General features: G+C 37.3%; 1 protein-coding gene across 1 annotated transcript in view; it reads left to right on the forward strand.

Annotated features, from left to right (window-relative positions):
- The window catches only part of NOX4 (NADPH oxidase 4), a 182,246-nt gene that overhangs the window by 97,869 nt on the left and 57,527 nt on the right, over nucleotides 1-26,850 (forward strand). Inside the window, exon 13 of the mRNA XM_027579697.1 lies at nucleotides 1,381-1,441. Coding sequence (XP_027435498.1) covers nucleotides 1,381-1,441 — 61 coding nt within the window. The remainder of the gene's footprint in view (nucleotides 1-1,380; nucleotides 1,442-26,850) is intronic.

Raw genomic sequence — 26,850 nt, forward strand, 5'->3', positions numbered from 1 at the left:
AAGCTTGGTAGTTACAGGTTTGAGAAGTTAGCAATGGAAAGAGGGGACTAATTTCTGTAAAAATCGGGAAAGGACAAGATATTGTGTGATAAGGAAGGGAAGTAGGACAGTTGAAAGAACTTTTATCATACAGTTAAACATAATAGTGTGTATAAAGTTCTTATCCATAACCCGTAGATTAGATGTGTTTTCAGAATTCAGAATTTTGTGGATTTTAAAAGGTATGTATGTTTTGTGTATTACATAAGATCTCTAGCACGATATGCAGTAACATTCTTAAACAAATGGATACTTTTTTTAAAGATTTTATTTACTTATTTGAGAGACAGAGAGATAGGGAGAGAGAGACAACATGAACAGGGAGGAGAGGGAGAAGCAGACTCCCCACTGAGGAGGGAGCCCGATGCAGTACTCAATCCCAGGACCCCAGGATCATTACGTGAGCCGAAGGCCTACTCTTAACTGACTGAGCCACCCAGGCACCCCAACAAATGGATAATTCTGTAGGAAAACACTTCTGTATAAATTTTTATACAGAGGTATTAGCCTCCTATCATTACCCTCCCATAAATTCAAGTCAGATAAATGCCACCAAATAAGTTATGAAAAAACTTACTTTTCATAGTGTTTGAATCTGGGGATTACAGATGAGGGATTGAAGTTCTGAAAAATAAAAGGAGATTCTGCATTTCCTTATTGTGAGCCAAAAATTATTCTCTCATTTTAGTGATGTGGGTGTTTTCTACATTTTGTAAACGTGGAGCCGCAGATATTTTTCTTACTTCCATAGCCACACTCATTCTTCTTCCCAGCTACCCTTGCCAGTTCACTCCAGACTATTTCTTCTGAGAATTAAGGGAGGGAAGGAAATAGAACTCTTTAAGTAGGAGTTTCCTTGTTGGGCATGGAAAACTCAGGTCACGTTGGGAAATGTTTTTTTCTTTATTCCTGGAATTTGTTAAGATGTGAAGTGTATAATAATATCTGGAGAGCAAAAGACATTAAAATCATTAGTCTCCATTTCTTCCTTTGTGGTTAAAAGCTCCGTCCTCTTAAATATTTTAACTCGAAAGGTGTTTTGGCAATATTTGTTGTTAAATGTGATATACTGACAATTTTAGACTATGTGTAATTTTTTATATAGATATAGATTTTTTTATATAGGGTTTTTAGAGAAATGTATACTGACTTATCGATGGGTCAACAGTGCTTTTTACTTCCACTAATGAGGATCTATATCAATTTTTAGTTCATTCCTTTCTATTTTCTATTGATTTGGGGGACTTGCTATGAGAATGAAAATTGTAATTAAATCATAGTTTAGTAATACGTAACTATTACTAAGAATTGATTCCAGAGGTTTTTGTTTTTGTTTTTTAGTGTCCTACTGAAACCAAAGCAACATTTGGGGTCCACCTTAAAATAGTAGGAGACTGGACAGGTATGTGGAACATAGAGCTTTAAGGTACCTACTTTGAGAATAATGGGTCATACAATAGTTTGCATGTGTTTAAGTAGTAGGACTTAATGTGTATATGTTCTCAAGCTGTTGTTTTGTTTTCTTTCATTGCATATATAGTTTTGATAGTCATATTTTCTTGTAGGATGCATTTTTGGAATTCAAATACCTTGGATATCAATAATTGTCAATAATGTATTGTTTGCTGTGTTTGCAAATCATTGGTTTCTGTCTACTTGTCAGGTGCACTGGCAATAGTGGGAAGAATGAAATGTGTTTTTTAGAAAATATGATTTTAAAATTGGTTGTTGGTTTTACTCTCAAAATAATCAACACCTGGGATTGGGATTTATATTGAGATTTAAATCTTCCAGTTCTTGCATGACTTTTCTGTGGTATTACCTATGTGTATATATCAACTCCACAGCATCTTTGGAATAATGGTCATTTTTAATAGCAAATATATTAGTGATGTGTTACTCATTTATTCAATAAAAACTTTTGTATTATCTGAGAGATATATTAAGAGTTCTGAATAAATAAATGAAATATTATTCATTCTTCTATTCTCCTGGTCCAATACAGTGACTGAAAAGTGAGTGCTCATCAAATGTTAGTTTGTTGGCTAGTTGTTTAGTTTGGTTGCTCAAAAGAAAGAATGCAGATTTGGACATGAATGCAAGTGTAAATAAGAATATTTTCTAATTGAGTGCTAAGCTAGGAGCAGGAAATTGGAAAAAGGTAGATTAGTAGTCTAGGGTTATAAGAGGAGCTTCACAGAGAAGAGGGACTTTGAGCTGAACCTTGAAAATCAGGCAAATGAAGAAGGTCATTTTAGTAGAATTCACAGCATTGTGAAAAATCAGGGAGGGTAATGCATAAACCATATCTGAGAAAGGTGAGTCAATCAGCCTAGCAGAAGCAAAGATTTTATTCTTGGGAGTACTATGGAAAAGACATTGAGAGTCAGCTCAGTGCAGATCTTGAATGCCTTGACAAGATACTAAAATAACTTAGAGATGCTAGAGAACTTTTGAAAGATTTGGGGCATCATAACAAAAATAGTATTAATAATTTGCTAGTTGGATGAATTAGAATCAAGGAAAGACTTACTGGTACTGGAAGGCAGAGGAGGAGAGTCAGTGGAGGGGTGGGAATGGAAAGAGGACTAGAAGGAATGGATTTGCAAGCACAGGTTTAAGAAGTTAGCACTGGAAAGGGGGGAACTTAATTTCTGTAAAAATCAGGAAAGGACAAGATATTGTGTGATGAGAAGGGGGTATTTTACAAAGAAGGACATTGGAGGAGCTTATATCATAGAGTTAAAGATTACAGTGTGTAAATTCTTTATCTATAGAAAGGACAGCCAGCTTGTAATTGGAGACTTGATGAAAATGGAGAAAATAAACAACATATTATTTAATGGGAAAATGATGAGATTAGTCAAAAGATCTTTGAGCATTATGACCTATTCAGAATTAGGAAAAATCAGGCTTCAATAGGATAGTTTATCCTTGCACTCAAAAGAGATCACGGTAGCCCTTTGTTAGAAAAACAGTGGTGTAATATGAAAATAGTAATTCTCATGATAAGCCCAGAACTAGTTGATATAATCATAGTTGTTTTGCAGTATTTGACAAATAAAGAACAAGTAAAGGTCTTCTTTGCTAAGAATCCCAATGAAATAAGAATTAACTTCAGTAATGAATGGTAATTGATAAAATTCTATATCTGAAGGGAAGCAGCATAGTGAAGATATAATTTAATGCATCATGGTAAGGAGAGAGAGAGAGCCCAAGAGGGGGTAGGATCAGAGGGAGAAACAGAACTCCCGCTGAGCCAGGAGCCCGATGTGGGACTCAATCCCGGGACTCTGGGATCATGACCTGAGCCGAAAGCAGTTGCTTAACCAACTGAGCCACCCAGGCGCCCCTGCATCATGGTAAGGAGAAACTTCATGATGGATTGTTACTAGCTATTGTTACCGAGTTTCTTCATAAAATTATTTTCCGTTGTCAGTAGCTCACTAAAATAAATGATTACCTCATCATTTATTTTAATCTTTCCTTTTAAGAACACCTACTAGTTTTAATTTTATCCTCCTTTTTTATGTACTGTGCCATTAAGGGAGAAACAAGATCATTCTATTCAGAGTTCAGTTCCAGTCAGATGCATTTCAATTAATAAACCTTCGTGGTTGTTGACTTTAAATATTTGTTGACTTGGAAAAAAATGTCAAGCGTTCATGCATAAAACCCCTAAATGACTCTGCACTAAATAATGTCTGGCACTTTAGTTCAAAAAAAGGTTTAGCTGTCTTAAAACAATAGAATTATAATTATGGAAGGAAAACTGGGAACATTACTCCTAAGATCATTGGATTTTGTTCTAAAAGAATTGATTAAAACTTAGTATTAAGAGCAACAGGGGTAGGAAATATCAAAGGGGTGCTTAAAATTTGAATATCAGTGGTTTGCCTTTCTAAACTGACAGATATTTTACATTTATCTTTTTCTTCCCTGAAATATGTTCTGCCTTGGGCAGGTCGAAAGACTGCCCCATGGATGATCTTTCCAAGACTAATCAATGATACCCAGCAGCAAAGTGACCAAGAAGCAATTTAAGCAGCTGCATATCCCAGGACAAGGAGGCCTCAAAGTTTCAGAATTATTGTCTAGCTTTTTATTTTAACCAGGACTCTTGTTGCACCCCTTAAGTATGTGAAAGGCTTATTAAGTTTGGAAGACCCTTCAAACCTCAAAAACGATTTAGGTTTTTCCTTGAAATGATGGTGGTAGAGTGGGTAGAGTGAATTACTCAAGGGGATTTATCATCATATTAATATTTTGTTGCTTTTCTAGAATCAGTCATGCTTTCCAATTTCAATACATGGTCACAGATTGCCTACTGGTTTGATTATCATTCTAACTATCCAAAATATTTTATTTTGTGCATTAGATATCATTACTATTGAATAATGTCTGAGATAATGTTATATACTGTTGGTTTTTTTAGTAGTCTAAATAGCAGCTTACTCTAGAGAGGTTAAGTTTTACTACAAAAGCGTTCTATGTATAATACCTGTATTGAAATTATTCTAAAAATTTTGTCTCTTTTCCATTCAATAATTAATGGATTGACAACTGGATAAATATGAAACAGAAGGCTTATTGTATATATCATATAACAACTTTTTCTTGAATCAGTGGTATCAATTTCTATCGATTTATTGTCTATTGGAAAATATTGCTACAGTCAGAAGATATAATTCACTTTGAGGATCAAAAGTGGGAAAACAGGGCCATATAACATCATGAATTTGCCTCAATACATAATACATTGATACTCATACTACAAGTAACCTTAGATAGGATTTTAGTTGAAGACTAGACCAAAAAAAGAGTTGATAATTCTCTATTTATTTCTGTCACCAAATTGGCCAGGTATATATTATACTTCATCTAGCTGATTGTTTATGAAAAGTTTAAAACAGAATATGTGTAATGCATTTAAGGTATTTTTTTTCGTTTGGGGAACTCTTTACAGGTCAGATTATGACCACACAAATTATAATAATGTTATTATTTTCTGAGAACGTGTTTTAGAACAATTGTGGCATCTACCTTATACCATATGTATCTGTGAATGGCTTTTGGTGGCTGTAAAAAAAAGCAAAGAATTAAAAGTACTCTTCTTGAATACCAACCCTATTTTGGAGGACAGGCCCAAAAAGCAGATCCAAAGTAAGTTTGAGCAAACTGGCTTTTTTGAACAGCACAAATCATACTTGTATATATGAAATATCTGGGTTTTACATAATGCATGTTCACATAGTGTAAGGTTTAGCTTAAGCCCATAATAAATATGAGTTCTCAATTGCTACATCTACAAAGGAGTGACTAGAGATACTCTTTGTTGTTATTATTGCTTTGACTAGCAAATTATCATGGTTAGACATTTGTGGAAGATAACATTTAATCTCTTTGTTATTTAGGCTAATAATTAAATATTTATTAAATACCTACTGTATACCAGACACTGCACTGTGTCTGGAGATACAGAATCGGCCAAAACAGACAAGGTCTCTGCTCTCCTAGAGACTGTATTCTAGTCAGTAGAGATCTCCAGTAAACAACAACAACAACAACAACAACAAAAAACAAGGTGTAATATGTTAGATAGTGATAAATGCTATGAAGAAAAATAAAGGTAAGGGAGTAAGAATGATGAAGGGTGGGAGTGCTGTTTTAGACTGGGTGTTTAGTTACATACAAGGGGATGAGGGGATGTCAGGTGGATTTCAGGAAGAAGTGTATTTAGACTAAGGAAAGAGTAAGTGCAAAGTCCCTGAGGTGGGGATAAGTTTGGATACTCAAGGAACAACAAGGAGGTCAGTGGGGCTGGAATAGAGTTGGAGAGGGGGAGAACAGTAGGAAATAGATCGGAGAGGTAAGCAGGGCATTGGACACTACGGGCTATAGGAGGACTTGCATTTTTATGTGATTGAGAAAAAAGACATGGTTTAGAAATCTACATCTGAATGATATCCATTTTGTTTTAATACATACTACCTAGTGGTTGTCAGGCTGAGGTTATTTATTTATTTTAAATGATTTCATTTATGGAGAAGGGGGAAAAGGTCGGAATTCAGAGAGTGGCAGAAAACAGGTCAAACATTTTGTTGGGGTGGGGAATGTATCATCATTTTAATGATGCTTCAGTAGTGGTTTTATCTCCTGCCATATGGCCCTGGTTTATGGGGTCTGGTAGCCTGGTGCCCCATCAAGCCCCTATGATGGTAGTAGCTTCTTTCTATTCTCTGTATTTCCTCACGGTCTTTTAACTTCAGTTCTTCCCTCACCTAAGTCACTAGTTCCCTGTATTAAATTCCTTCCACTTAAATTATGTAGTCATTCCTGGTTTTGGTAGGATTTGGACCATTACAGGAGGTCTGCAAAGCCTCTGAACAGAGCTCTGAATCCGGAGGAGTAATAATGGGGGAGATGAGAGAAAGCGTAAAAACCCTGAAGCAGGCAAATATTTGTGGTCAAGGACCAGTTAAAAGTGAATTGTTGCTGGAACTGAGTAAGTGGAAATGTAGGAAATAAAATCTGAGAATACCCTTGGACCAGACATGGTAAGCATTTACGGACTTCAGTTTTATTTAAAATCTTATAGAGAATCATTGGAGGATTTTGATTAGGGTCTGGCTAACATTGTAAAATGGTAACTCTGGCTTTTGTATAGAGAATATGATGGGGGTAAGCTAGAGTGGGAATTAGGTGATGAGTTTAGAGAGAAGCCCTTGCTGCTGTCTAGACAAGAGAAAGTGCTAGTTAGACATAGGGCGACAGTGACAGGGTCATGAAAAGTGGATGGGTTATGAAGGTATATCTGACAGCTATTGTTGACAGATTGGAGGCGGGATGTAAGAAGAGTTAGGAATCATGGGGTGCCTGGGTGGCTCAGCTGGTTAAGGGGCCGACTCTTGATTTCGGCTCAGGTCATGATCTCAGGGTCGTGGGATCGAGCCCCACATTGGACTCCACGCTTAAGGTGGAGTCTGCTTGAGATTCTCTCTTCCTCTTCTTCTGCCCCTCCCCCTGCTCTCTCTCTCAAATAAATAAACTCTTTAAAAAAATTTAAAAATTTAAAAAAAAGAAGAGTTAAGAATCAGAGATAAAGTATTTAGAGTAAGTAAGTAAGTGGATGGACAGTGCTGCTGTGTATTGAGTTAAAGAACTTTGTGGCATATCAGGGAGCACAAGAGCGGGCATTCAGATTCCATTTTGAACAGTTTAAATTTGAGATACCTCTTAGACTTTCAAAAAGTAAGGTTGAATAGGCCATTGCATGTGTCACCCTGGAAGTCAGGGTAGAGATCCAAACCTGGGAATTATTATATTCATGGATCAGCTAGAATAGTAATTCTCATCTATGTAAGATTTATAAATATTTTAATATACGTTTATATACATCTTACATAGTATATGTTATATATTCACATTGTATGTATTTGCCCTGTATATCATTACATTAATGTACATTTTATAGCAATTTATATTCATTTTATAGCATTTTATATACCCACTTTACATTCTTAATATGCACTTTACAGATATTATGTACACAAATGATTTTTAAAAACCAATATATTGGTTATATTGGTTATATTCGTCCTAACCTTAGTATAAAGAAGCTATTAAAATAAAATAATTTATAGTAAATGATTTACATTTCATATTTAAATTTTCAAGCATGGCTATACTAGAAGTCATAATGAAATATGTGACTTAACCCACATACAGAATGATCATGAATAAGGGTTCTAAATACAGGATCCCAATACAATTGAAATACTATGAGCACTATTTTCTTTATGGTGTGATTCTCCAAAATAGGGAACTTCTTTTGGTTAAGTTCTAGACACAATAGTTTACAATATAACTGCAGTTTGCAGGGTGATTGCAATCTTGGGATTTTTTAGTGCCTATTTAGGTCATGTAAAAACTTAGCATTTTTGATAAATGAGTTTTTCATTTACATGAATGTCCAGCAAGTCATTCGAAAAACAAGCAGGAAATGGGATAATTCCTTGTTACGTAGCATCCCATCCTCCACAATGTTACAGGATATCTAATGTCTCCAACCCCTACCCTCCAAACTTTAGTAACTGCTGATCATCATTGTGAGAATCAAATTGCCTCCCCAAGTTCTGAAAGCTGCTCCTCCAAAGTATCACTGTCCTATCAAGAGTAGCTACTTTAAGAAATATGTATAGATAGAGAAGAAGTATAACAGGGTCCTGAGACTTTCAACACATAGAGTCCAGCAAAGGTGAAAAAGATGGAGTGGCCATGGAGATAAGAGGGGAATCAGGAGAGTTTGAATCCTGGACAGAATAAGACATTGTTTCAAAAAAAGGCATTGATCAATTGAAACAAATGCTGCTTCTGAGAAGTGGAGTAAATTGAGGACTGAATTAATGACATTGAGAGCTGTGTTTTTAATGGAGTATTGGGAACAGAAGCCTGTCTGAAGTAGGTCCAAGAGATAGTAAGAGAAGCAGAGGTGGTCCATATAGACAAACCCAGTGATATGTTGGGGCCAGCTCCTGTGAGCTCATTGGATCATTGAGTGCTTCTCTTCCAACTCTTTGTTCACTGAGGTTAAGCTTAATAGCTTTAAATCATCACAGTGTATTTATTCCACAGAAATTGACAGATATCACAAAAAAAGGATTTAAAAAGTGTTTTTAAAGACCTGGCTGTTAAATATTTGCCAAAACACCACTGGGCAAATTCTAAGGAGTTTCGATATAAAATGGAATAAAGCAGTAAGTCAGTAGCTGAAGGAAGGAGGATATAGGGACAAGGGAGATATAAGTTAAGAGGACATATAACAAATACATATGTAGAAATATAAAATATATACACATACACATATATTTAATTTGAGCAACTATAATATGTTTACATACTTCTGCGAACAATGAGAATGAAGTAGAGAGGAAAGAGTTGATATTGCTGGAGTGATAGAGGGTATAATCACAGAAGGTCTACATGTGCCTCTTCATGTACTCCCGGAGAACTGGATTCACTGTGCAAGTGGAGGAGTTGACCGCAGAGAAGGCAGCTGAGCAGTTCATGCTTCCTAACAGGAGGGGACACAGAGAAGATGGTTGCAGAGCATGGCTACAGATGGATTGGGGAGTTTGGAGTAGAAGGAATGGGATTTCTCTTCTGGTTCCTTCTGTTTCCTTGGTGAAAAAAATAGAAAGGTTATCACTGAGACTGAGGATGGAGGAAGGTATGCTGAATTTTGAGGAGATGGAGGAAGGTATCATGTATCATTTGAAATAGTAAGTTGATGAGTGAAGCACAGTAGCCCTTCTGAGATGTGCCAAGAGGCCTACTAAGGTATGTGGTCCAAAATTTAAGAGAGACAGCTCAGAATAATTGTGAATTTTTTCCAGGCATGTCCAGCTCTTCAGATTAGCTATTGTGCAGGTAGGGATGGTGTTGGTGTTGTTGGATTTTACCAGCATTGGTCTACTCCTGATTGAATTCATAGCTGTCACCTCCAATCCATTCTCTGCACTGTAGCCACTGAAGCTTCAAAGCCTGAATCAAATTAAATCATTTCTCTTGCTTCAATTACTTTAATAGCTTCCCATTGCTCCTAGGATAAAGATAGAAAATCCTCATGATGGCCTAGAATGGCCTCTCTGCTCTGGTCCTGACCTACCTCTCATCTTGATTCAACTGTTTCTTCTTCTCTGCACTACAACAACACTGCCTTTTGGTTCATTTTTGTTTTGCTTGCTTCCTTCCACTTTATCTCTATCCTGATCCATATGTTAACAGTACTCTCCACCACCGTGCTCACCCCTACCCACACATGTACCTGGGATCTTTAGATCACAGCTCAGGAGTCATTTCTTCTATAATAAGCCACCTAGACAATTTTAGGTTTTGTTTCTTATATGCTGCTATATTTCTGTTCTTAAGGGCACTTATCTCCATTAGTAACTATATATTCAAAGTGTTATCATTGCTGTAGCAAGTTTCCTCCAATAGACTCAGCATAATTATGGTAATAATCTTTTTGCTCACCACTGTATTGAAGTCCTATTAAAATGGTTATTCTTAGGGCGCTTGGGTGGCTCAGTTGGTTAAGCGACTGCCTTCGGCTCAGGTTATGATCCTGGAGTCCCGGGATCGAGTCCCACATCGGGCTCCCTGCTCAGCAGGGAGTCTGCTTCTCCCTCCGACCCTCTTCCTTCTTGTGCTCTCTATCTCTCATTCTCTCTCTCAAATAAATAAATTAAAAAAATCTTTAAAAAAATGGTTATTCTTAGTAAATGTAATTATTTGTTAAGAGAAGGAAGGAAGGGAGGGAGGGAGAAAGGGATGGACAGAAGAAGGAAGGAGGAAAGCAAGCAGGCAGCTCCAGAGGCATATCCTCTGCTTCACCAACAAGCTAGCGGGGGCAGGAGTCGAGTATATGAACAAAATGTGATGCTGTGCTCTCTAAAATGGAGGATGCAGATGCTTCTGGGAGGGAGAGTTAGGAGGCTTTCTAGGGCAAACTGTGTCAGGGTAAACAGGACATGTCCAGAATGGGAGATTATTCCAGGGAAAGAAATAGCATGAATAATGGCTCAGAGGTGTGAACTATCATGGAATGTGAGGAAAATATCATGGTGTTGGGAGGCCAAGCGGGGGTGGTATCCAGAGGTCATGTCATGGAGGAGCTTGGAATTGCTAAGAAGTTTGGTCTTTTTGCCTAAAGATGTTGCTGAAAAATTGAAGGGCTTTAAACAGGACATGAAGTAGAATTTGCACTTTATATGAGTCACCTTGCTGGTATTACACAGATTGGCAAGGACAAAGACCAGGTTAGAAGCAAAGACACCAAATTAAAGATTTGTCCAAGGAAGCTGAAGAGATAAAAAGTTGTGTGGAATGAATGGTGTATAGTGTCCAATGTAATAGAGCCAAACAATAACTATGGGAGAACGATAACTGGGGTTACTGCTAACCTTATAAAAATTATCTCAGTGGGAAAATGCAGGGGAGAGGCTTGGGGATGGTACGGGCTGCTGTGAATTATTGAGTATTTTAGAGACTGGTAAATTGACAGAGTTAGTGTACAAAAGAAGCCCATAGCAAATAAATGGGTTAAATTCTAAATTCTTCCTATTTTTAAATTTCCCCTGAACTCTGAGAGTAACCAAATTTATAGTGTGGTCTGGACTATGGTTAGCAGTGGGAGATGAGTAGCAAATCCATATGCAATTACTTGTATGTACATTTAGGTGGGTCTCGGTCAGGTTGAGGATTAATGTTTTATGTCTTAATGTTATATATTACTTTTATAATGGAACACTGTAATTCTGGTCTCATGTGAGTCTATGTGGAAATCATGGAGGACAATTAATTAGTTAATTTGATGGAATTCAACATAACTCATTTGTTATTGTAATATAATAAACGTTCAATAAATATGAGCTGGGGTTAAATTTCGTATTTCTTAACCCCAGAAATCAAGGAAATTTTTCTATCAGGGAAATGAGTAATTTATATTATAATTTAAATGCCTATCTGCTCTCAGGAGAGAGAGTGATTTATTTTCCCCTTGGTTTCTCAATTGATGAACATGAAATCTGTGCTGTCATTGTTTCGTAGATGACAGCTCACTTATAATGCCACAGCGTCTGTAGAGACAGCTCAGTAAAAGATTGGAATTCAATACTCATTAAGTTTTTTTCTAGTTCAGCCATTTTATGAGCCCAAAGATGGGGGGAAAATGTGCACTTTTTGTTTTCTAGCCAATAAGAATTGTGACTTTTAAATCTTGGAAATAAGCAAATCCTACATTTTTGGGGCCTGGGCGTAGAGTTATTATAGCAAAGTGGTTTGTTTGCATGGATTTTTCTGTTTTTATTATGAATTGTTTTGTCCCTAAGAGAAGTTTGGACTCTAGGTTATCTAATGTTTCTTTCTGCTTGATTTTACTCTATAAAGAAAATAACAGTGAGGAATTTTCTTGATAATATGATTTCTTAGGAATGTCAAAAATGTGACAGTAATGTACTGGGTAGCCAAGAACGTGTATGTCATTTTGCCAAGTTAGTCTAGTGTCAATGAACTAAATAATTTCTAAGAAACCAAAAAGTCAATGATTGTGTGCCATTATCATGATCATGAGGAACATTTGTAAGTATGCATTTGTTTGTTGCACTTGCTAAGCACTTTATGAGGGAAGCTAAATGGATATAGTTCCTGTTCTCTAAATGTATTGTAGTTTTTAAAGCAAAATTATAACTTGATGGATTATGATGCAGATAGGTTCGTAAATGTCATCCAAATGAACACACCTAAGACTTTTAAGTGTGTTAATACCGAAGGAAGGTGCTTATCTCCTGTGGATTCAGAGCCAACTGAGTCAGGGAGTTTTTGGAATAGCATCCAATGAAAATGCTGCCACTTATGATTTTTCAACTTTAACAAAGGAAGAGAGTTGGGATGTAATAAACAGATGTAAATAGAAGGTAAAACTAAACTCTTGCATGAAATGAGATTTCTAGTAAATTTGGAGGTGACAAATAATGGCCATGAAACGCTAGAGAACCCCAAGAAATGTGCCAAACTGAATAGTACAATAGATAGCTGAGTAAGTAGAGTTAAAATTGTCTGCTATAGTGTGATGAAGAGCTTAAAAGTAGGAGGTAATCTCATTTTTTTATTGGCACTGTTTGAGAAACTAGTAAAATGTCTTGGGTGCCACTATCAACGTAATTAAAGAGGAAAGGAAAGAAGAGATCTATATAAAAAACTTTGCATATCCCAGTGTTTTCAGTGACAATACCTACTAGAAAGCTATGCCTCTAATTAGAACAAATAAAATGTATTTTAAGAGTTAGATGTCCTTCATGGAATAGTCAAGTGATTTGTCCTTTGTTACCCCAGCTCCTTCTCATTTATGACACAGTCCTCTGAGTTTCCACTTTCACAATAACTGAAAATCTTTTATTGCTGCTGGAATGGCAGACTCTTCCGTGGCCATTTGAATATTGTCTCTTCTCTGGTTGAGGTAGTGTACTCAACCATACAGACTTTCAAGCCTGGCAGCAAACATAGCAGAGAAGACAACCAGGGCCAAGATCCAAACCAATACCAATGGGACATTATTTTTTTTTCCTTTTCTTTTCTCTTCTTTCTTTTTCTTTTTCTTTTTTCCTTTTCCTTTTTTTTTTTTTTTTTTTTTTTTTTAGGTCAGGGAAAGAATTTACATGAATAAATATTCTTATTCTCACTTTTTCTACAGAGTAGGAACAAAAGGCAGCATTTTCCAAATTATCTTTCAAAAAGAGGTTTTTAGTTGTACTGATTATGTATTATATTTGTTTGCTTATTTATTTAGCTGGAGGAGTTAGCCTTTATAAGTAAGCCTTTAACAAAAAACTCCCTAGGCCTATTGAAAACATTCATTTGGTGTTTATTATTTTTACCATATTAAAAAGAATTCACAGAGGAAAAAAAGCTGATTTAACTTCAGTGAGAATTGAAAATCAAGCAATATCAAGAAAATGAAGGATTCTTTAAAGGACAGAACAGTGTAGAGGGACACACGATGTTTCTAGATATAAAGTCTGAGTATTTAAAACTGTTAATTCTCCCCAAGATAAATTATAGGCTTAATATAATTTCAATTGAAATCAAAATTCAAAGTAAAAAATAATTATCAATGCTTATTTGAAAAAACAGAAGAAAATAACTAAAAATAAATAACAAAAAGTCTAGAAAATCTTGAATGACAAGATTAGCCCTATTAAAACATGTTATAAAATGAAATAAACTTTACAAACTAAGAATTTTATAAGGATAAAAGATGTACTTAGGAACATGAAGTTATTAAGTGGATCAGTTGAGATTTGAACTCAGGCTCATTGTACGCTAAACCATGTGCTAATTTACTTGCTTCCTCCTATATGTTGAAATAGTTTAAGCACTATGTTACTAGAACAAAAATGACAGGAAATCTATTAACAAACAAAAATAGATATCCTAGAAATAGACCCTTTACTACACAAAAATGCATATCATATGATAAAGAAAGGTCCATAAATCAATATGAAGTATTAGTTTGTAAATAGTTAAAACAATTGTCACTTAACTATTTAAAAAAAATTAAATCTTTACTTCAGATGACCAAAAATTAATTCCAAATAGGTTAAATATTTTAACATAAAAAAGTTATTCTATCAAGGAATCAGAAGAAAAGAGAAATTAACAGCAATCTCTGGATACAAAAGGCCATCTATTCTAGAATACATAGAGAAAACTCAGTAGATTTAGCTATGTAAAAATATAAAAATCCCATCAAAAAAGGAAACAGTTGAACAGAGAAACATTTAAAGCAGTGACTCACTAATACCTTCAATACATAAAGAGTCCCTTCAATTCAATAAGAAGCTGAAAAAGGAAATGGGTGAATTACAGGAACAGAGAAAATTGTAATACTATTCAAATAAATATTAATTAGAATAACTAGAATACTCTATTTTGCCTATTAGTTAACAAATATTTTTTGTTGATAATATTTATTGCTAGTGAGGATGCAAAATACTGACATTGGAAATGCATATGCAAAAAAGAAAACCAGAGGGATCAAGGAAAACCCAAATTTGTCCAATGAAAACCTAACAAAGGAAGCAGATTCATATATTTGCTTGTTGCTCTTCCCTAATCCATTTTATAAGCTTGTTCTTTGACCAGGAGGTCCTGTATTTAAGAGAAGACTCTCATATGTGGCTGGTTTTTATAAGCTTGAAAGGACCATATATTGCATGCCATTAATTTTGTTAGCCCAGGGTTTTCAGTTAGAACTTCATAAAAACATAAAAGAAAATGCCCAGTTTCTTTGGATCTTGGATAAAATTGCCTGTTCCTTATAGAATATGCACCCAGCAGGTATTCAGAGTTTGTGCAGAAAGCAGAAACTGAATTACAGTATCAAGCTGAGCCTTGATCACTTTGAGGTGTTTCTTTTGTTGAAATGCCAACATTGTTAAAAAAGTGCATTTGCTGTGACAAATGAAAATATAACATTTTCCTTAAAAGGTGAATTGCTTAGTAGCAATAACGTGTTTATCCAAAAGTGCCTCTCTTACTTGCTTTCACTTTCCTTGAACCTCTGTTCTTTTATTTTCCCCCTGTCAGTTTTTTTTCTTAAAGATTTTATTTATTTATTTGATAGAGAGAGACACAGCGAGAGAGGGAACACAAGCAGGGGGAGTGGGAGAGGGAGAAGCAGGCTTCCCACGGAGCAGGGAGCCCGATGTGGGACTCGATCCCAGGACTCTGGGATCATGACCTGAGCCGAAGGCAGACGCTTAACAACTGAGCCACCCAGGCACCCCTCCCCCTGTCAGTTTTGTTGTAGTTTAGCCTCTGTGGCAATGGAAGAGAATTTATATTTTATAAGAAAGCTAGTGATAGACATTGCTTCATTGATATATATAGCCAAGAAGTCTGTCTACAGTTCTTTCAAAAGCTGCTTTTGATTTTTTTAATAGTATGTTTAACAAGTAGGACCCAGAATAATGAGTATTAAAGAAACAGACTTTTATCACTGTGCTTCCTCTGGAAATAAAAGGATCCATTAAATAAATTTCCATTGTATAATACTGCCTTGCCTACGTTCAGACCTTATAGTGTTAAAATTACCAGGTGTCCAGGTATATAGACTGTGTATGAACCTGCTGCCTTTTTTCCCCTCATTTTGTAATTCTTAGGCAAGAAGAAAGTAAGGGAGGGAGTACAGCATTTTCTCTCCCAAGAGTGAGGGAGAGAAAGAACAGTGAGGCAGTGGAAAGAATACTGGACCATGGATTTGGGGCGGGGGGTTGCCTTGTTTTTAAACCTCTTTGTCTCTTGCTAGTCATGTGACCTTGGGCTGGTCAGTCCACCTGGTTTTTAGTTTCTTCACCTACAATATGCTGCATTGTGGGAGTTTTCTCATTTTTCAGCTCATCGCTTATGTAAAGCTGTATAATTCTTTTCAGAGAAATAAGTTCTAGAATGTGGATAATTTAATGCCACGTAAAGTAGGAATAATAATAGATTAATTTTGGTATAGTTGAAAAATCTCAAGGGAATATTGTGGAAGGATATATGCCAAGTACAGGATTTTTATGTTTCTTTTTTTTCTATCATTTATTAAGGATCTTCTTCATTTAATAGCTCTGGTTGTGTATACATTGTGTTCTATGTCCTCATCTTCTGACTTACAAGTGTGGGCTTTTTTAATTTTTTTAATTGTTTTCCTTGTGTAAGACAAGTATAAGATATTGTTTTTTATATTCCTTTGACATTGGCCTTAATATTTGTGGAGAAGGTAGTTTAAATAACCAGAGCATGTAGCTGATTGCTTTTTCTTCTAGAATTGCAGAATTTCCGTTTGAATTTTATCAACAGAAGATATTTCTATACCTTTAGGAGTAAAATACTCTTGCTCTGCAACTAGATTTCCTGATTTACCTAAAATAGTATTAATATGAATGTCTTTGATGTTGCTTTGAAAGCAATATTTTAAATAGCAACTATTGATATTCAATACTGAGTTACCATGGTAATAAAGAGCATTCATTTGATATAAACTTTTCAGAAAAGGAAAATATATACTCTCTATCTTTCTAGTTGGTTTGAATATAGCACTCTAAGTCTGCCCTTTCATTCCCAGTTTTTGAAGTAATTTGTTTTTCTAAGATTAGTGTGCATATATTTTTTTTGAGGAAAATAAAACATTGAATTTTCACAAACCATTAATTTCTTTAAATCCCTAAGAGAACAGCTCTTCTTTCCCTTCTTAAGTAATTTTGTAATTACATTCTAAATCTTTTTTCAAGTAGCTCTAATGGAATTGCAATTCTTTTGTCCTGGCATTTCCTTGTGATAAACAGGGCTGCCCTTGAGAATAAGAATCTTTTTTATTCATAGTGTGTGACAAATAATAGGTACTTAAAGATGGCGGAGGAGTAGGAGACCTAGATTTCGTCTGGTCTCAGGAATTCAGCTGAATAGGGATCAAACCATTCTGAACACCTACGAACTCAACAGGACACCGAAGAAGAGAGTAGCAACAACTCTCTGAACAGAGAAGCGACCACTTACTGGAAGGTAGGACGTGCGGAGAAGTGAATCCGAGGCGATATTCGGGAGGATAGACGGCGGGGGAGGGGCCTCCACCGGCCGCTTCTGGCAAGTGATAGAGCCGTGGAGCACAAAATCGGACCTTTTAGAAGTCGGCTCCGCTGAGGGACGTCACTCCAGTGGCTAAGCGGGGGTGGAACCCTCGCGGGACAGTGGGGTCTCAGGACCCTTGCGGTCACAGAAAGACCAGGGGAGCCTGAGTGCGCCAGAGCTCCCAGGTATCGGAGCGGGGAAGCCAGCTGCAGAGACAGAGCTGAGGCGCGGGCTCTCAGCTTGGGGTTGCCATAAACTGTGATCCGCGGCCCAGTCGGGCCACTGCTCCTGCAGCAGGGACCCAACAGGCAGCAGATCCGGGGAGACTCCCCTTCCTTCCCGGGGAGGAGCGGCGCGGGAACGCACCGCAGGGATCTGCTGGGTTTGGAGACTCCACACGGGGTCGGGTGCCAGAGATACAAACGCTCGGTCACAGGCCGGGTGAGCACGGAGTGCGGCCGGAGACCAGGGACAAGGGAGTGACTGCTTTTCTCTGGGGGCAACTGAGGAGCGGGGCCCCGAGTTCTCAGCTCCTCCGGGTGGAGATTGGGAGGCCACCATTTTGGCCCTGGTCCTCCAAGGCTGTACGGAGAGCTTGCAGGGAACAAAAGCTCCTGAGATCAAACCCGAGCAGCTTGCTTAGCCCGGACCAACAAGGGCGGGGCAATTCAGCCTCCGGCAAAGACATTTGGAAACCACAGCAACAGGCCCCTCCCCCAGAAGATCAGCACGAACAGCCAGCAAGCCAAGACCAAGTTTACTGATCAAGGAGAACGGGAGAACTCCAGCGCTAGGGGAATACTGCACATAGAATTCATGGCTTTTTTTTTACCATGATTCATTAGTTCATCAAAGCTAATTTTTGTTAACTGTTTTTTTTTTCTTTTTCTTTTTCCCTTTTTCAACTAACATCTTATCAATCTCTTTAAAAAAAAAAAAAAACATTTTTTATTTTTCATTTTTAGAGTCATATTTTATCCCTTCATAGTAGTTACCCTTATTTTTGGCATATATATATATAGGTTGTTCTCTCTTTAAAATTTTGAGATACAGTTTCTTCTAACAGATAAAAATATACCCTAAATCACTAGTGTATGGTTCTGTTCTAGTCTCCTGCCTGATCACATTCTCTCCTTTTCTTTTTTTTTTTTAAATCTTCTTTCTTTTTTCAAACAACTTCTTATCTTAACAAGTCCTTTTATAAAATCTTTTATAATTTTCATCTTTACAGTCATCTTCTATCCCTTCATTGTATCAACCCTTATTTTGTACATATATGTCTTTCTTCCTTTAAAATTTTAGGAGCCACTTTTTTCTAACAGACCAAAATACGCCCAAAATCTAGTGTGTGGCACTGATCTATGCACTAGCCTGATCATATTTGATCACATTCTGCTTTTTTTGTATTGTTCTGTTTTTGTTTTTATCTTTATTTTTTCTTTTTTTTTTTCTCTTTCTTTTTTCTTTCTTTCCCTTTCTTTTCCCCTGGTTTCAGGTCTTTTCTGATTTGTATACAGTATATTTGCTGGGGACGTTGTAAACCTGTTAGCATTTTGTTCTCTCATTCATCTATTCTCCTCTGGACAAAATGACAAGACGAAAAAAATCACCTCAGCAAAAAGAACAAGAGGTAGTACCGTCAGCCAGGGACCTACTCAATACAGACATTAGTACGATGTCGGACCTAGAGTTCAGAATCATGACTTTAAAGATACGAGCTGGGCTTGAAAAAAGCGTGGAAGTTATTAGAGAAACCCTTTCTGGAGAAATAAAAGAACTAAAATCTAACCAAGTCGAAATCAAAAAGGCTATTGATGAGGTGCAATCAAAAATGGGGGCACTAACTGCTAGGATAAATGAGGCAGAAGAGAGAATCAGCGATATAGAAGACCAAATGATGGAAAGTAAAGAGACTGAGAAAAAGAGGGAGAAACAACTATAGGATCACGAGGGCAGAATTCGAGAGATAAGTGATTCGATAAGACGAAACAACATTAGAATAATTGGGATCCCAGAAGAAGAAGAAAGAGAGAGAGGGGCAGAAGGTATATTGGAGCAAATAATAGCAGAGAACTTCCCTAATGTGAGGAAGGAAACAGGCATCAAAATCCAGGAGGCACAGAGAACCCCTCTCAAAATCAATAAAAATAGGTAAACACCCCGACATCTAATAGTAAAACTTATGAGTCTCAGAGACAAAGAGAAAATCCTGAAAGCAGCTCGAGAGAAGAGATATGTAACCTACAATGGTAAAAATATTAGATTGGCAACAGACCTATCCACAGAGACCTGGCAGGCCAGAAAGGACTGGCAAGATATCTTCAGAGCACTAAACGAGAAAAATATGCAGCCAAGAATACTATATCCAGCTAGGCTGTCATTGAAAATAGGAGAGATAAAAAGCTTCCAGAACAAAGAAAAACTAAAGGAATTTGCAAACATGAAACCAGCCCTCCAGGAAATATTGAAAGGGGTCCTCTAAGCAAAGAGAGAGCCTAAAAGCAGCAAAGATCAGAAAGGAACACAGACAACATACAGTAACAGTCACCTTACAGGCAATACAATGGCACTAAATTCATACCTTTCAATAGTTACCCTGAATGTAAATGGGCTCAATGCCCCAATCAAAAGACACAGGCTATCAGATTGGATTAAAAAACAAGACCCATCCATATGCTGTCTGCAAGAGACTCATTTTAGACCCAAAGACACCCCCAGATTGAAAGTGAGGGGGTGGAAAATCATTTACCACGCTAATGGACACCAAAAGAAAGCTGGGGTGGCAATCCTTATATCAGACAAACTAGATTTTAAAACAAAGACTGTAATAAGAGATGAGGAAGGACACTATATCCTACTTAAAGGGTCTATCCAACAAGAAGATCTAACAATTGTAAATATCTATGCCCCGAACATGGGAGCAGCCAATTATATAAGGCAATTAATAACAAAAGCAAAGAAACACATTGACAACAATACAATAATAGTGGGGGACTTTAACACCCCCCTGACTGAAATGGACAGATCATCTAAGCAAAAGATCAACAAGGAAATAAAGACTTTAAATGACACACTGGACCAAATGGACTTCACAGACATATTCAGAACATTCCATCCCAAAGCAACGGAATACACATTCTTCTCTAGTGCCCATGGAACATTCTCCAGAATTGATCACATCCTAGGTCACAAATCAGGTCTCAACCGGTACCAAAAGATTGGTATCATTCCCTGCATATTTTCAGACGACAATGCTTTGAAACTAGAACTCAATCACAAGAGGAAAGTCGGAAAGAACTCAAATATATGGAGGCTAAAGAGCATCCTACTAAAGAATAAATGGGTACACCAGGAAATTAAAGAAGAATTAAAAAAATTCATGGAAACCAATGAAAATGAAAACACAACTGTCCAAAATCTTTGGGATACAGCAAAGGCAGTCCTGAGAGGAAAGTATATAGCAATACAAGCCTTTCTCAAGAAACAAGAAAGGTCTCAAATACACAACCTAACCCTATACCTAAAGGAGCTGGAGAAAGAACAGCAAATAAAGCCTAAACCCAGCAGGAGAAGAGAAATAATAAAGATCAGAGCAGAAATCAATGAAATAGAAACCAAAAGAACAGTAGAACAGATCAACGAAACTAGGAGCTGGTTCTTTGAAAGAATTAACAAGATTGATAAACCCCTGGGCAGACTGATCAAAAAGAAAAGAGAAATGACCCAAATCAACAAAATCATGAATGAAAGAGGAGAGATCACAACCAACACCAAAGAAATACAAACAATTATAAGAACATATTATGAGCAACTCTATGCCAGCAAATTAGATAACCTGGAAGAAATGGGTGCATTCCTAGAGATGTATCAACTACCAAAACTGAACCAGGCAGAAAGAGAAAACCTGAACAGACCTATAACCACTAAAGAAATGGAAGCAGTCATCAAAAATCTCCCAAGAAACAAAAGCCCAGGGCCAGATGGCTTCCCAGGGGAATTCTATCAGACATTTAAAGAAGAATTAATACCTATTCTCCTGAAACTGTTCCAAAAAATAGAAATGGAAGGAAAACTTCCAAATTCATTTTATGAGGCCACCATTACCTTGATCCCAAAACCAGACAAAGATCCCATCAAAAAGGAGAATTACAGACCAATATCCTTGATGAACATGGATGCAAAAATTCTCACCAAAATACTAGCCAATAGGATCCAACAGTACATTAAAAGGATTATTCACCACGACCAAGTGGGATTTATCCCTGGGCTGCAAGGCTGGTTCAACATCCGCAAATCAATCAACGTGATACAATTCATTAACAAAAGAAAGAACAAGAATCATATGATCCTCTCAATAGATGCAGAAAAAGCATTTGACAAAGTACAGCATCCTTTCTTGATCAAAACTCTTCAGAGTATTGGGAGAGAGGGTACCTACCTCAATATCATAAAAGCTATCTACGAAAAACCTACAGCGAATATCATTCTCAATGGGGAAAAGCTGAGAGCTTTTCCCTCAAGGTCAGGAACGCGGCAGGGATGTCCACTCTCACCACTGCTATTCAACATAGTATTAGAAGTCCTAGCCACAGCAATCAGACAACAAAAAGAAATCAAAGGCATCCAAATCGGCAAAGAGGAAGTCAAACTCTCACTCTTTGCAGATGATATGATACTTTATGTGGAAAACCCAAAAGACTCCACCCCAAAACTGCTAGAACTCATACAGGAATTCAGTCAAGTAGCAGGCTATAAAATCAATGCACAGAAATCAGTGGCATTCCTATACACCAACAACAAGACAGAAGAGAGACAAATCAAGGAGTCGATCCCATTCACAATTGCACCCAAAACCATAAGATACCTAGGAATAAATTTAACCAAAGAGGCAAAGGATCTGTACTCAGAAAACTATAAAATACTCAGGAAAGAAATTGAAGAAGACACAAAGTAATGGAAAAACGTTCCATGCTCATGGATTGGAAGAACCAACATTGTGAAGATGTCAATGCTACCTAGAGCAATCTACACATTCAATGCAATCCCCATCAAAATACCAACCACTTTTTTCAAAGAAATGGAACAAACAATCCTAAAATTTGTATGGAACCAGAAGAGACCCCGAATAGCCAGAGGAATATTGAAAAAGAAAAGCAAAGCTGGCGGCATCACAATTCCGGACTTCCAGCTCTATTACAAAGCTGTCATCATCAAGACAGTATGGTACTGGCACAAAAACAGACACATAGATCAATGGAACAGAATCGAGAGCCCAGAAATGGACCCTCAACTCTATGGTCAACTTATCTTTGACAAAGCAGGAAAGAATGTCCAGTGGAAAAAAGACAGCCTCTTCAACAAATGGTGTTGGGAAAATTGGACAGCCACATGCAGAAGAATGAAACTGGACCATTTCCTTACACCACACACAAAAATAGACTCCAAATGGTTGAAACACCTAAACGGGAGACAGGAGTCCATCCAAATCCTAAAGGAGAACACAGGTAGCAACCTCTTCGACCTCAGCCGCAGCAACCTCTTCCTAGAAACATCACCAAAGGCACAGGAAGCCAGGGCAAATATGAACTATTGGGATTTCATCAAGACAAAAAGCTTTTGCACAGCATAAGAAACAGTCCACAAAACCAAAAGACAACCAACAGAATGGGAGAAACTATTTGCAAATGACATATCAGATAAAGGGCTAGTATCCAAAATCTATAAAGAACTTATCCAACTCAACACCCAAAGAACAAATAATCCAATCAAGAAATGGGCAGAAGACATGAACAGACATTTTTCCAAAGAAGACATCCAAATGGCCAACAGGCACATGAAAAAGTGCTCAACATCGCTCGGCATCAGGGAAATCCAAATCAAAACCTCAATGAGATACCACCTCACACCCATCAGAATGGCTAAAATTAACAAGTCAGGGAACGACAGATGTTGGCGGGGATGTGGAGAAAGGGGAACCCTCCTACACTGTTGGTGGGAATGCAAGCTGGTGCAACCCCTCTGGAAAACAGTATGGAGGTTCCTCAAACAGTTGAAATTAGAGCTACCATTCGATCCAGCAATTGCACTACTGGGTATTTACCCCAAAGATACAAATGTAGGGACCCGAAGGGGTACGTGCACCCCAATGTTTATAGGAGCAATGTCCACAATAGCCAAAGTGTGGAAAGAGCCAAGATGTCCATCGACAGATGAATGGATAAAGAAGAGGTGGTATATATACACAATGGAATATTATGCAGCCATCAAAAGGAATGAGATCTTGCCATTTGCAACGACGTGGATGGAACTGGAGGGTGTTATGCTGAGTGAAATAAGTCAATCAGAGAAAGACATGTATCCTATGACCTCACTGATATGAGGAATTCTTAATCTCAGGAACAAACTGAGGGTTGCTGGAGTGGTCGGGGGTGGGAGGGATGGGGTGGCTGGGTGATGGACATTGGGGAAGATATGTGCTACGGTGAGCGCTGTGAATTGTGTAAGACTGTTGAATCACAGATCTGTACTTCTGAAACAAATAACGCAACATATTTTAAGAAAAAAGAAAAAGAAGAAGATAGCAGGAGAGGAAGAATGAAGGGGAGTAAGTCAGAGGGGGAGACGAACCAGGAGAGATGATGGACTCTGAAAAACAAACTGAGGGTTCTAGAGGGGAGGGCCTGGGGAGATGGGTTAGCCTGGTGATGGGTATTGAGGAGGGCACATTCTGCATGGAGCACTGGGTGTTATGAACAAACAATGAATCATGGAACAGTACACCAAAACAAATTATGTAATATATGGTGATTAACATAACAAAAAAATTTAAAAAAATAATAGGTACTTAATAAAAGTTTGCTGAGTGAGTAAATGAATAATGTATGCTTTAATTGATAAAAATTCCTTCTTCTCAAAATATTAGCCTTACTCCCAATTTTAAATTCTGTGCCCTTAGTGATTATTGATATATCATAGACAACAGGTAGAGTCAAGGGGGGTGGGTAGAGAATGACTAAATAGAGAGGTGAGAAAAAGTAATTTTCTTTGGAATGAGTGATTTTCACAAAAAAGTGAAAGAACGGGAAATTGAATACAAAGAGGAAAAATAGGAAAGAAAAAGAGAAATGAAACACATGCCAATATTTCCTAACTTGAGCATACAGGCCAGAGACCTGTGGGATATAAAAGCTGCCTTGTGGTAGAGAACGTTGAGGTATGCATCAATGGAAGGAGCATAAGAGAGAGTGTAAAATGTCTGTAGGCACCTATAACATACTCTCTCTTCCCTCTTCCCCACCTTCCCATGTATTAATGATTGGTTTTTGAGCAGTAATATGAAATTAGAATTGCTTTATTATTATCTTTTGATGAATGGCCAATCTGTAACTTGACATTATGCACAGACTGGGCTACCTGGATGGATCCCAGTTACTGTCAAACTCATGTTTTTTTCATGACATTGATCACCTACTGGACCTTCTATCTATTTATGTGTTAAATTATCATCATTGTGCATAGTTTTCATAATAATGAGTAACTTGTGAAGTAGATGCTGATTCATTATCAATGGATTTGAACATTTTCATGTGTTCAGGGAAATCATTATGGCCTCAGGGTGGATGGCAAATCTTGACAAACATTTTGTTCAAGGTACATGTTCAACTTTTTTGAAAAAGTAAAATAAATTTAGTATTTACTTTTTTATTAATCATTATGTGTTTTAGATTATTACTGTTGAAATGACTTATTGTATTTCATAAAAAAGGACAAATTAAGAGTGTTCAGCCTGCTGTGTACACTTTAGGGTGGAGTATTTAATTCTCGTTCCTATATAATTTTCATGTAGTCTAAATTATAATTTCCTACATTTCCCACTGACACTATCCCCTGAAGGCTGGATGGCTGTGTGCATCTCTTGGACTATAGCACAGGGCCTAGGGCAACTGGCTAGTATACCACAGGGCCTGCAGGGTATTTATTTATTTCTTCCACCATCAGCCCAGAGTGAACGGTGTTACTTGTCCCAAGGTGTATGTGTGTCTGAGAGCACTTCATTTTAACAATGGGCATCTGTACTTATAACAAAGGTGTTATAAGTACTTCTGGAAAGGGCTGGAAATGAAATTTATTTATTCACACTTAACCGCACATACATGCATCTTACCCTGTAGTTGCGGAGAATATGGCAGAAGCTGTAAGTGGAAAGTGGGGATCTAGCAAGCCCATGTGTTGCAGGTTGGGTTTGCCAGAAACTGAGTGTGAGAAGTAACTTATGAATTTAAAGTGTTACTTAGGGACCAATACCCCTGAAGGGAAAAGGAAGGATGTGGGATTGGGTTGAGCTTCCTCAACAATTGAACCACCATGCAGACTCTACAAGCCTTAGCAAACTGGCGGAAAGCTCTGGAGCAAATATTGCCCATCAGTGTGGCCTCTGTAAAGCTGAAATACCCCTGCCTTTTTCAGCCGCTGGCTATGAGCTCACCTGGGAAAGTCATTTCTTTCCCTTGCATCTGAGGTGGACCCTGATGTAAGTGACCGCTGGAGGTACCTGCTGACCCTACTCCACAACTGGACCACAAGCACTTCACTGAAGCAGAATATTGGGGGGGAGGAGACTTCTCTGTATAAACCACAGCCCCCTAGCATATTTCATTAGTAACATTTAATTTAGAAATAAGATTTGGAGATGAATACTAAATCGAGCAGAATGCTAGCAAGCATGAACCAACACCGTCCCAGGCAAACCAAGACATATAGCCACCCTCCCCTTCAGTGGCTTTGGCAAGATCCCTATCCTGTCCTTAAGCATATAAGGGTTTCAAAGTTGAAAGTTGGCTTAAAGATCACTGAACTCATTTGTCAATTGAACAAAGGAATTAAGAACAGAGGAAGAAGTAGGTGGAGAACCTCAGACTTTCTGACAACCAGTTTGGTATCTTTTCTATTATACCCTGTTGCTCTAAGTACTGCAAACTATATAGTAAAGAGAGATTCATTCTTGCTATGCCCTGTATCATGCATACTCACTTATAACCTTGCCTGTATTATGAGATAATCTTCAGTTTTTCCTGTAAAATAATAGAAATATTATAGTGTAATCATTTACGGATTTTGCTTGAAGACTAAGAGCATGGGGATGATGTCTATTTCCTTACAACATTTATAACTTCTAATACTTTGTTACATGATGCTAGTTATTTTTAAAACTAAGTTTAAGTCTCTAATGAATCTGTTTAATACCCCTTAAGGATTTTGTCTTAATGCTTTCTGAGGAAAGAAATTAAAACAGGCAAATCAAGTGTAATATGAGCATTAAAAAAAGAGGAGAAAATTTGTATCTAATAATAAAAATCCCAATAACTTCTTACCAGGTTTTTTAGAGCAATATTATCACTCTTTAGAGATGTTTTATTTGGTTTTCTTTCCTTGACCATGATGATGTAATACTTAAAGTAGTTAAAACATTCATTTCCATAGTGGAGACTATGGAGAAGCAAAGGTAAGGAAAGGGGATTACTTGGAAAGAAACAGTGATTTAGAATTGGCAAAATCTCCACAGAGTTCCTCCAGCAAACAACAGCTGTTTCTCAGGTTCTTACTTGAGACACACATTAGGTGGCTATGATCACATCTTCA

Source organism: Zalophus californianus, chromosome 11 (genome assembly GCF_009762305.2).
Source record: "Zalophus californianus isolate mZalCal1 chromosome 11, mZalCal1.pri.v2, whole genome shotgun sequence".
In the NCBI taxonomy this organism is placed as follows: domain Eukaryota; kingdom Metazoa; phylum Chordata; class Mammalia; order Carnivora; family Otariidae; genus Zalophus; species Zalophus californianus.